The 12,356-nt window shown below is 49.4% G+C and overlaps 1 protein-coding gene across 1 annotated transcript in view; it reads right to left on the bottom strand.

Moving 5' to 3' along the window:
* Positions 1–8,557: 8,557 nt before the first annotated feature.
* The window catches only part of LOC149336981 (uncharacterized), a 28,809-nt gene continuing 25,010 nt past the window's right edge, over positions 8,558–12,356 (bottom strand). The window contains exon 15 of the mRNA XM_089554298.1: positions 8,558–10,735. Within this exon, the coding sequence (XP_089410424.1) occupies positions 8,558–10,735 (2,178 nt within the window). The remainder of the gene's footprint in view (positions 10,736–12,356) is intronic.

The raw sequence follows: 12,356 nt of genomic DNA, 5'->3' as shown, positions 1-12,356 counted from the left end.
ACGCTGTTTGGAATGGCAGTTTTGCGTAACAGTATTTTGTATAGAAGGCAGTCATAGTCATAGGTTCACGCTGGTATTATTCCAAAAAAAGCATCATTGCACATATCCGTATTTTTGTCGCCTTTACTTCTCCTATGGCTAAAAGTAAAATTTATAGGAAATACGCTCTAGAATTGCTTTGGTCTTAAGAACCACCCGTTTTTTCGTTATATGTTGAGTTTGCTCGCTGTTGTAATAGCGCAATCAGTCGGGCAAATTGTGGCCACACTGATTGCGGCTATTTTCTTATCGAATTAAGACGAGGAAGGCATTAACTCGTTGTCCCTGTCAGTGGCAGCGGAGAAAGCAAATATTCCCTGGGAGTCTTTCTGTGCTTGTGGAGACTCTTCACATATGTTGACTCATGTAAATTAGCTTTCGTAAGACGTTCCTTCGGAATTTACGACGCGCAGCTACTTTTCAATGGAGACGTGAAATCTGCAGTACTCAGAGAAAAGAATTTTCAGCATGTCTTCGATTTCATTGATTTTGCGCGAATTTATCAGAAAAAAAATGCAATGACTTTTGCTGTAAAGCGTTTTATCCTGTGTTCGTTTTTACTCACGGATTGTCCGCGCAGTGTACAAAATAGCAGAGCACATCATTCTGAAAAAGAATTTCTCTTGAGAATGAAGCTGTATTAATGCGAGGGCATTAGAGTTGTACTCTCACCAAAACACCGCCGATGCCCGTTGAGAAATTCGCTGATGGATCCAGAGAGGTCACGTAAACTTATGGCGTCATCCAAACCTGCCATGGTGGTCCACCCTGATTGGTCAGGGGAGGTCACGTGACCCTGTGACGTCATCACAACGTGCCCACCATGCTGGTGGCAACCTGCGACAGTATTGTGAGCAGCGCGCCCTCAGTGGCAGGTGTCATTGCAATGGAGTAGTGACCTGCAACCTCACCGACACCTCTGTAGTTTGTAGACGGTGACGTAGATAGAGAATCGAAATAAAAAATAAAAAATGTTGTACATGCAACTGTCGGTACCATCAGGGCATAGCGGATACCTGCTCCCGCAGCGAGGAGTTCCAAAATGGCGGTTTATGGAATAAAAACTGCAAAGAAATTGACACAGACGCGCACAGAAGTCGTAATAGCAGCTGCGAAAAATGTGAAATCAAGGCTGTCGCATTCCATTCTTCTGGTCACTTAAGCGTCCTGGTAATTTTTGTTATCGTTACTTCATGGCTTCCGGTGAACGCTGCCCACTCTAGCTTAAATATTAGTTATTACAGGTCATATAGCAAGGAGTGATTTGCCGCAAATAAATATACTATGAAGCCTCAACCTTTGAGCTCTGATGGAGTGGCCGAGGCCTTGCGCAGGTGCTGCGTCAATGCGGAGCAGCTTTTTCTTAACATTTACCTTACATGTTGCGCTCCCTTTATTTTTAATATGTCGGATATACAGCGCCAAAATCAGCGGAATTAGCGAGTTAACGAGATGTTATACAGGGAAACAAATACGCCATTTACAGGTGCTGTAAAACATGCCTTGTGAAAATAAACACCATATCAAACAGTGTGTCCCATGCGGATTTCAACCCGCTTTGCTTTACCAATGTGAGAAATTCTTCTGAGAAAGTGCGAAAACTTTAAAGCGTCTTAGGTACGGGTAGCTAGATTAAGTCGATTAGTTGAGGCTGAAGTTCGGGGTGGTAGCGATGGCAGCACTTGCAGACGCTGCATAGTTACGTTAAACACAAGTTAAGAAAGAGCAAAAAAAAAAAGAAGGCGGGCAACATGGTTAAGCTGGATTAAGCGGTATGCTCACAGCAGAACGCATGAGCATGGATGTCATTAGGTCGAGTAAAGCAGCTGCAGTGCGACTACAAATAACAGGAGGACGTGATAGACAAGAGAGTTTGGTTTATTCGGGGGTTTAACGTCCCAAAGCAACTCAGGCTATGAGGGACGCCGTAATGAGCTGCGGAAATTTAGACCACCTGGGGTTCTTGAACGTTCACTGACATCGCACACTACAAGAAAGTACAGAGGGTGGTAGTAGTGTGGCGACTTAACTACCTGCGTATCCAGGAGTGGAATTAGTCGGGCCACTTGGTTCATGACACAAATAACGCTACAGACGGAACAACAACGACGAGCGCTGTTTGAGAAAGCGTTCGTGTTTGTCTCTCTTTCTTATTTTCCCGTCTATCACGCTGTTTAGATGTCATGCATCTGCGCATATCGGGTGCAAATAGATTCGCATCCGCCTAGATGTGTGCCATAAGCGCGGGAACTTGGCAGGGGTGCCGTAGTTTGCAGCCTCTGTCTTTCGATGCATAGGGCGCTGGTTCCCGTAGTTGAAATTTCCTGATAAAAGTAAACGAAAGCTAATGTTCAAGTTACGAGTAGGGACTTGAGCCTGTTGTCCTTCCGTTGTGCCTTGGTTACCGGACGCCAAATCTGGGAGGAGACGCAGAAAGGTCGTCATCGTAATCGGGGCGTTTCACGAAACTTGAGCCACGGCGTAAAAAAAAAAAAAAAGACGCGCCGCACCGCAGACAGGAAGCGAAGGCCGAAGCGCGTTTTATAAAGTTTCAGACATCAGGCCCCTCTGGAGGACTTGATCATCGGCGTTTGGCCAGATAGTTGGAAAACTCTACAGGCGACGCGAGTGCTCTCACGCTTTTTAAGCGACACGGGCCTTGACTCGCGTTTGTAATGTTAGCAAGTGTGCCTTGTCTTTTATTGCGAAAGCAATACTACTTACACTTTGCAGAGTGACCACCATCGTGCCGCGGCGGTGACGACCATTGACCTTCATTTGACCTTGCTTGCATTAGTTGGATTAGATTGGATAACATTAGATTGGATTGGACTGGATTGGATTGGACTGGACTGGACTTGACTGGATTTGATTAGATAGATTACATTACATTAGATTAGAGCAGATTACATTAGATTCGATTCGATTGGATTGGACTGGATTGGATAGCAGTGGATTGGATTGGATTAGAATGGATTGTATTGGATTGTATAACCGATGCATCACCACGTCTAACCACAAGCACCAGCACCAGCTACACTACCAGCTGTACCATGGCGTAGGTACGGATATTGCTTTCGCAATTACCGGGCTTAACCAAGCTAAGCCACGGCGAATTTTTTTCATCTGCCTCCTCCCAACATCATCATCCCCCATCGCGACCCTCTTTTTTCTTCTCTTCCCGTTCCCCAGTGCAGAGTAGCAGGCCAGATATTCGTTTTTCAGGCCAACCTCTCTGCCGTTCCGGTCAATGAACCCCTCTTTCTCTCTGTGTAGACAGGTTCGAGAAAGAACTGATGGCTTTTTTGTAGCAACGGATCCTCTTTGTGGTCATATATCCGCCATTTATAGTAAAAGGCCCCGAGATATAAAGAAAGACGTGAGTGCACTTTCACGCCACCGTATTCCAGCGCCCTCAGAGGTTTTGGAGGAACGAAGCGCACACGGTAACAATGTGAAACCGTGAACATCGGCAACGACGTTGTAACACGGCAACGCACAAAGCCGCCTCTAATGGATAAGCAGACAGCCGAAAGCTATAACCAAGTTTTCATTCGATCATCTCACGGGCAAAACAAAAAGGAAACGAAAGCGGTGGACTCCCGTCGAATTTCTCTGTCATTGGGCAGTCCGTACAAAAGACAGGCGGCCGATCAGTTTGCGACGCGCACCCAGCAGACCTCGTTGAAAACTCGGCTAGAAGCGTGCCACTACGTGTTTTAAGGCGGAAGCCTTTAATGCCTCATCGTTGTAAGCAGCAGTTGTCGACAGAAATGTCACGCTTTTCAATTGGTCGCAACGGTCGTGACGTCAATGTGCGCGAATTTCAAACGGGGCCAATTGTACTTAGGCTACTAACCATGCAACCAATTAAAGAGATCATATAGTGATGCTCGCAGTAAGTGCGACTGAGTTTAGTTAATTGCTTATTTAACCAATTAGCCTAATTAACCTTTCTAGTCAGACCAGATAAATAAATAAAACGGAGTAGGAAATTGGCCGAGCTTGGGAATCGAACCCCGGTCTCTGGAGTGCGAGACGAGCACGCTACCACTCCGCCATGCCAGCTCTTTTTTTTTATTGCCTTCCAGAAAACAACACAAAAACTACAGAAACCAAACTTTGAAAACCAGCAACCTGCCTGATCTTCCTGGCAGGCCTTGTCAAGGTTAATAGTTGTAGTAGTAAAAGACTTTTAATCGACCATAATTTATAGACCGAGCATGTCGACCGCCTGGGCGACCAGAAGCCGCTGTTCTTCTTCCCCTTCAGCGCCAAGCCAGTCGAGCCAGGTGGTGATGGATAGAGAGGGTGGGGGGAAGGAACCCGACTGTTGAGCAGCCGGGCAATAGAAGAGGCAATGGGCCAGTTCTGCATAGACGCAGGGCAGTTGGGACAGGAAGGGTCCGATCGATAGCGATAGAGGAAGGTTGGTTTGGTTTGGTTTATGGGGTTTAACGTCCCGAAGCGACTAAGGCTATGAGAGACGCCGTAGTGGAGGGCTCCGGAAATTTCGACCACCTGGGGTTCTTTAACGTGCACTGACATCGCACAGTACACGGGCCTCTAGAATTTCTCCTCCAAAGAAATTCAACCGCCGCAGCCGGGATCGAACCCGGCTTCGGCGGTTGAGGCGGGACGGGATGATAACTGCATTCATCTGAATGTGCCGAAGAAGGCGAGACTCCGGCACCGTGAGTGATGGATGAGGGGGAGGGTAAAGGCGTTTGTCGAGGCGGAGCTCAAGGTAGACCTCTTTTATGGTGCGGCGAAGGGTGAGTCTCCCACCGTCCTCCGAGGGCTTGGGCCAGGGGATCAACGGTGCCCGGAAAAGTGTGTCGCGGGCGAGCTAATGGGCCAGCTGATTGCCGTCAATCCCTGAATGCCCAGGGACCCAGCGGAGGAAAACGATGGAAGGCTGCAGTGCGGAGACCGCTCGTTCGACCTCCTGTTGGAGAGAAGGGGTCAGGGTGCGTTTCTGTATGTGGTGTATAGTGGCTTGTGAGTCTGAATAGACTGTGTACTCTTGGAGAGAGGGAAGGAGGGCAAATGACTGGAGGGCATGCGCAATGGCTCCCTGCTCCTGAAACCCACAAAAGCGGGCCGTATCTACGCCCTCCAGACGCATTGTCCCTCAAGTTTAAAATTCTCTCAACAGAGTCAAATTTTCCATCCTGGGTAGCGAATCGGGTACACATGCTTGTAGTTTCATCACTTCCACAAATCTACGTACATTTTCCCGAAAATACATGCGGGCTGGTTTCGCGTCAGAATCGCAGTAATACCCCGCCATTCTGGAGCGCCATATACTATGGAGGCCCCAGAGCATCACCTGATCAAACGGGAACCCGTCCTGGTTTTCAATTGCGAAATATCTGATACCGTTGGGATGAAGCAGCAGCTGTTTTATGCGAAGCATACTACTTTAGCTACCACTTCAGCCCTTCACCGTGGTTATGCGCCTCCAAATCACGTGATACATGACGTCACACCACGTGACACGTTGACGTCACGACAGTAGAGAAACGGGGGCCCACCTCGCGCCGTCGCTGTGGTTGTGCGCCTCCAAACCACGTGATACATGACGTCACACCACGTGACACGATGACGTCACGACAGTGGAGAAACGGGGGCCCACCTCGCGCCGTCGCTGTGGTTGTGCGCCTCCAAATCACGTGATACATGACGTCACACCACGTGACACGATGACATCACGACAGGAGAAACGGGGGCCCACCTCGCGCCGTCGCTGTGGTTGTGCGCCTCCAAATTACGCGACACGATGATGCTTCGCATTCTCCAGGCTTAACCAAGTTAAGCCTCAGCCATTTTTTTTAAGTGTTCGTTGCAAAACGTCCCAAACAAAACACTCTCTCTCAACAGTGAAGAAACACATGGTCTATTGTTTCGCCATGCCAGCTGGATGGTTTGGAATGAACAAAGTCGCGTCTAGTGAATACGGTGTCTTCGTTCACTCCCATCTTCCTCCCTTCCCGTTACGGCGAGGTTTACGTGTCCACCGAGATATGAGAGACATATACATTTCCTTTCCTCAAAAACCAATTTACCGACGAGCAAGGCGTAGTACCGAACGGACGATGGCGTTCTGTAGACTCTCTGGCAGCGTTGCAAGACGCTGTCGCGTTCCGCTCTTAGAGGCGAAGCTTAACATCTTAACAACGCATCAGTGACACAAGCAGCAACACCGCGCTTGAGGCTTTCGCCTCACCGCACTTTAGGTCAACAAAGTGCCCCCTAAATTTTTCTTTTAATATTTCGCGCGAATTCTCCAAAAACACGGAAAAAAAATTGCAAGGGCACTTTGCAACTAAAGTGTTTACAGGTGAGAGCCGAGGACACTGTGCCGTAACGACTTTCGGGTTATGTGCCGTCACATCGTTCCTGTGGCTATATTGATACCCAAATTATAAATCTTTCGGGATCTTAACTGTTAATTAGGCTTAATTACACATTTTTGCATCTAATTTGGCACAAATCGGATGTTTTTCCGACCATTCTGTGACAATTTTCACTATGCCGTGACGATTTCCGGTAGATGTGACGTTACACTTTTTCTGGCTATATCGACGCAATTTTGACATTTTGCCTATAATTATTTAACCTACAGGCATCAAACTTGGCTTCTGGGTTCAATTTTTCCTCCTCTATTTGAAGCAACCATTGGTTTTCTTTTATCTAATTTAGTTCTTGAGTTAAACGCGTGTGACACGCTGTTAATGGAAGACAGTATGAGCGATTAGAGGCTTTCGCCTTAAGAAGTTTATGGAGGGAGTACCACCTTCGCCAACGGCAAACAAGCAACGGAGTGTTCCTTAGCCGTGCAGGAGAGCCCTTATGGAACTCCTTCAGCTTTAAATCAGTGTAATGCAAGGACAATCCTTTTCTGGTGTGCCGTGATGTCTCCACTACACGGCGAGATCCAAATCCAGTTGCCTGGTTACGGCTGGCAAGGATGGTACGTCGCTTCTAAACTATTCCAGAAGCCAATCTGGAGCTTAACAAAACACGTTTAATCTAAAAAAAAACATTTGGTGAAATTACATTCCTCCGAGTTGCGCCACACGACGAACTATGTTGAGTGAAACACACTCTGTGGAGGAAGACAGTCTGTACAAAACTCACGGGCGGTACAGCAAAAGAGAAGACATCAGCGCTGGCACACTATGCTATCCTGGGCAGGAGAGTTGCAATAATTTCCTTTTCCCAAGACAGACAGCCCTACAACGTGGCCCACGACATCCTATGTTATACTTGCCGGTATTATACGCCACCTCTTATGCCCCCTGAATATGTTCATAACGTCGCCACCATGGTCTTTGGATGTCTTCATTGAAACAATTACCCCTGCTACTTAATTCCAGCTGCTCAACACATGCCTTTGGGAAATATTGGAATAATTTTGTAGTATTTTGGAACAAATCAACCAATTTATTTGAAGCAGAGCCGCACTCAAGAATAACTAGGCATTGATCATATTTTCCACCTTTCCCAGAGCATCCTCTGCAGAGTGCACAAACTGAAATTAGGGTGTTTGTGCCCTTCCTGTGCACTGTTCAGCTCACATTGGTGACCATGCGTTCAAAATTACCTCCTGCAGAATTCGCCCATCGGCCTCATAATAAATTTAACAAACCGTTCCCACTAACAATATTTTAGTCTCCCCCCCCCCCTCCCCCCTAGCTGGCATTGCAATGTAGTGGTCAAAGAAACCCGAAATGTTGCATTCAGCAGGTCTTCACGAAGCGACCAGAGCGGCAAAAATTTTCCGATTCGTAGAAGGGTCTGGTGTCGTGACGGGGTGAGCACCGGAGAAAGCCCACTTTCTAATCACTAGTTGGTACTGGGCCACTAGACTCAGTGTTCGCTATTAGCTGCAAAGCATCATTTTCATAATTGCAACACCTGATCAAATACTTAAGGGGCCATTCGAAATAGCGCAAATAGGCATATGATCAAGCACGTGCGCTGCGAAACACTGCAATACTTTAGCGATCAGCAATGAAGATTATCCTGCGTCTGTTTGCAGAAAAATGTCACCCGATAGCAAGCGTCTCTCAGTCCATTGCCTCTCAGATGTCTTTAGTCCAATGAACCAGGTAGCAAAGTACTAAAGAAACAAACAAAGCTAACACAGAAAATACTCTTCGTTCAACAGTAGTCACCCTGGACACCAAATCCCAGCACCGTGAAACTGTAGTCACATCCACGAGCTGCACGACCCTCGAGACAAACTCAACGGAGAAAAAAAAAGTATTCAAGAAGCGGACGATGAACAAGTGGAGCGCACGACAAAATGGTGGCACATGGTACATAACAAAACCTAGATAGAATAGAAAAATATCTTAACAATATACAACGAAAAAAAATGACGCGTACTTCTTAAAAATTGAAAGCCTTGGCTCTAATTAGCATGCCGCCATTTCAACAACTGCATCAGTGTTGCGAACGGTTGCAATCACTTCTTTTAGCCTGATCGAGCAGCTGCAGACGGCGTCGACTACGAGCCACCAGAAGAGCTGCCGTCGTCATCATCATCATCATCATCCTCGTCGTCATCCTCACTGTCATCGTCCTCTGCAGTGTCTTTCGCAGCGCCGGCTGCCGAGACGCGAGAATCGGGAGACGTTTCTCGAGCGCCTCCTGAGGAGATCGAAGAACGGTTCGCTCCGCTGCTGGAGCGCCTTAGAGCGTCGGGGCCAAGGAAGGGCTCGGCGCTGATAGAGCGGCGCGGCGCTACCAGGTATGGAACATATCCGCCGCTTATTGATCGTCGCGGCACAGGAGTGAAGCCGGGTGGGATTACAGCACCCATTGGAGCGGCCAAGTCCGGAGGGAAGCCTCCCGCGCTGATGGAACGTCGCGGGCCAAGGACTCCCGGAGGCAGACCACCCGCGCTGATTGAACGCCGCGGTACGAGGACGGCCTGAGGCAGCACTCCCGCGCTGATGGAACGTCGCGGACCAAGGACGCCCGGAGGCAGACCTCCCGCGCTGATGGAACGTCGCGGTACGAGGACGGCCTGAGGCAGACCTCCCGCGCTGATGGAACGCCGCGGTACGAGGACGGCCTGAGGCAGCACTCCCGCGCTGATGGAACGTCGCGGACCAAGGACGCCTGGAGGCAGCACTCCCTCGCTGATTGAACGTCGTGGGCCAAGGACGCCCGAAGGCAGACCTCCCGCGCTGATGGAACGTCGCGGGCCAAGAACGTCTGGAGAGATGGAACGTCGCGCGACTGCCAGATTGGGAAGAGAGTCCGCACTGATGGAACGTCGTGGTACTGCCATCATTGAAGGAAAGCCCAGACCAGTGTTGGATGCAGGCGGACCTGTCAGAATCAAAGGGACAGGGCCCCCGCTAATGGAGCGCCGGGCTGCCACCAGGTTCGGACTGAAGCTCGCTGCACTGATGGAACGTCGCGGAGAAACAAGGATCGCAGGGAGGCTTCCCGCGCTGATTGACTTTCGGGGCGATGAAAGGTCCGGTTGAAGACCAGGCCCGCTGATAGACTGCCTCGGCAAGACTGGCACTACACCTATTGCTCCAGGGGGTGAAAGGGGGCCGGCGAACTGCGGCGGCGCCGCACTCATTCTCCGCATAGCCGCCACTGATTTGCGGCGAAAGTCATTGATGGCGCGCTTTACCTGCTCCTGCACTTGTTGCTCCTGTTCAGGCCCAGCGCTGCCGATGGGCTCAAGAAGTGTGAGCTTGACGCTTGGTCGGCGCAGGAACTCGCTGTACGCAACCACCGGTGGGCCTTGTATAGTGCTCTGACGGCGTGCAACATCGCCAAAAGCGTCACTTCCCAATTGCCTTATCGGAGCAGCCGGTGCGTTGATGACAATGTGCCCCTTGCTGACTCCACGCTCATTAGTGCGGATTGCGCTTTTCAGAGGTGAGAGGGTACCGGTGTCCTGCATTTGTGGTGCCGCGGGAGTAATGCCACGAACAGGCAGAGGAACAGCGCCCGGAGGCTGGAGGGTAAGATTGCCTGCAAGTGGAAGACCCCCAGGGAGCATTCCTATAGGTGGCATGGGTTGGCCATTGACTGCAGGAGGCTTTCCTGTGGGAGCCACGGAAATCTGGGGAGCAGAAGGCCTTTTTGCACCTGTTGTTGCCGCGAATTGCCCTTCGAGGCCGACGAACTCTGCAGGCAGGGGCTGCATAGGTCCCCATACCGGCAGCGGGCCTTGTGCCCCTTGCGCGTAACTTGTCGGTGATATTTTGCCGTTTGTGGGCCTGCAGGCAGGACCGAAATTTCCCATATCGGAGACTTCGTAGCCTTCCGGTGGGAGGGGCTCTATTTCGAGTTTCGGCGGCGTTGATGGTGGCGAAAACTTCTTAGGCGACGCTTGGGTTCCGTCTTTTGTTGCCTTGTGTGAGGTGGAGGCCGCCGCCGCGGTTCCTTGTTCAGGGACAGGCACTGCCGACATTCTCCGGTTCAGGACCGCTTCCATGCGCCTCAGCTCGTTGGGCGTGCGGCCGAGTGTGCTGGACAGGCGCCGTATGACGTCATCACGGACTGGCTGTGGGTCAACTGCAGTGGTTGCTACGGCTGGTGCTCCTCCCAGAAGCACCGCGTCTTGAGCCCCGCTGGCGACAGCTGGCGTTAGCAGGGCTCCTGCGGCCGTGTCTCCTGCGCCCGTGGTGGCCGCTACGCCTACGGCTTGGCTCATCTGTAAAGCGCGAATTCGGAAAAGCCCAAACTGATTTTTCGCTTGGTTTTATCCCGGGCAATGTCTCTCTTGGGAGAAGACATATCTGTGGTTATTGTGGTCAGTAGTGTGGTAAACAAAAGTGTAGAGCTCGACGCGCCACCTCATAAATAGGCGCTGGCTTGCACCTGGACATTTTGCAAGCCTTTGGAACCAGGCTCTAATGCCGACGGGAAATAAAATACTCTCAATTTATTGCGTGGTCAATACCTTGATAACCAGAGCCTATGCTCCAAAAAGCCTCCAATTGCGTCAGGGCTTCGCGGTTTGCACTGCGTAAAGCACTCGAAATGCGTTTGCGCTGTTAACATTCTGCGCCATCGGGATGATGTCCTACTATCTAAAGCTTCCCTCCCGACGTATTAAAGAATTCCAACACTTCCTGATGTCACTATTGCTTTTTTTCTGTTGTTTTGCCTCAAAGTTGAAAATGTTTTGCTATCATCAAACGTCCAGAGGAAAGCTAACTGCGATAGCAGAAATCTTACTTCCACACATATTTAAAGGAATCAGAGGTTGGATGCATATCATGTCTTCCTTTCGACGTTATTGCAGCTGCCTATGCATTAACAATACCAAGTAGTCGAAATTTATTCGGAGGCCTCCACTACAGCACCGTCATTGTCCACACGTAGCTTCGAGGCGCTTAATCTCACGTATCAAATACTGCATATCATAACATACCGTACCACATCACAAACCATAATACCCACCACGCCAACCGTACCACATACTATGATTCGATAACATACCGTACCTTGGCGTTTAAAAAATTATGTACGAGTGAACAAAATAGCTCTATTAAGATGTTGAACAAGGATATCGCTAGCGAACGTTTTAACAAGAGGACTTGTGCTTTTGTCTCTATTAAGATGTTGAACAAGGATATCGCTAGCGAACGTTTTAACAAGAGGACTTGTGCTTTTGTCGAAATGTTGGTTAGCGTACTGAGGCTCCCCCTGAATCCTTGTTCACACTTTTCTTAAGTTGTCAAGGATCCCATCTTCCTGCCTTCATTGTAGAATGCCTTAAGATGTTGGCAGCAATATGACTGTTGTCATTGCTGCTCATGTGGTTGTAGGCTGGCGGTGACCAAACAAAAGTAGCTATTTAGAAGTTGACCCTCCAGCTCTCGCTCTGTCCTTCGGAAAGGCTTACTAACATCATGAAGCAACAAACATTCAGATGAATGAAGCTGGCGGACAGAGGGCGACAGATAAGGGTGAATCGTAACATCATCATCATCAGCCTGACAACTCCCACTGCAGGGCAAAAGCCTCTCACATGTCTCTCCAATTAACCCTGCCCTCTGCCAGTTGCGGCCACCGTATTCCCGCAAACTTCTTAATCTCATCCGCCCACCTAACTTTCTGCCGCTCCCTGCTACATTTGCCTTCTTTTGGAATTCACTCCGTTACCCTTAAGGACCACCGGTTATCTTGCCTTCGCATTACATGCCCTGCCCAAGCCTATTTCTTCCTCTTGATTTCGGCTAGGATGGCATTAACCCGCGTTTGTTCCCTCACCAACTCCGCCCGCTTCCGATCTCTTAACGTTACACCTATAATTTTTCTTTACATAG

This window comes from Amblyomma mixtum, chromosome 7, assembly GCF_055824585.1.
Source record: "Amblyomma mixtum isolate Tamu chromosome 7, ASM5582458v1, whole genome shotgun sequence".
NCBI classification, from domain to species: Eukaryota; Metazoa; Arthropoda; class Arachnida; order Ixodida; family Ixodidae; genus Amblyomma; species Amblyomma mixtum.
The sequence above is the reverse complement of the archived record's forward strand: the minus strand, read 5'-3'. Positions and strand labels throughout refer to the sequence as shown.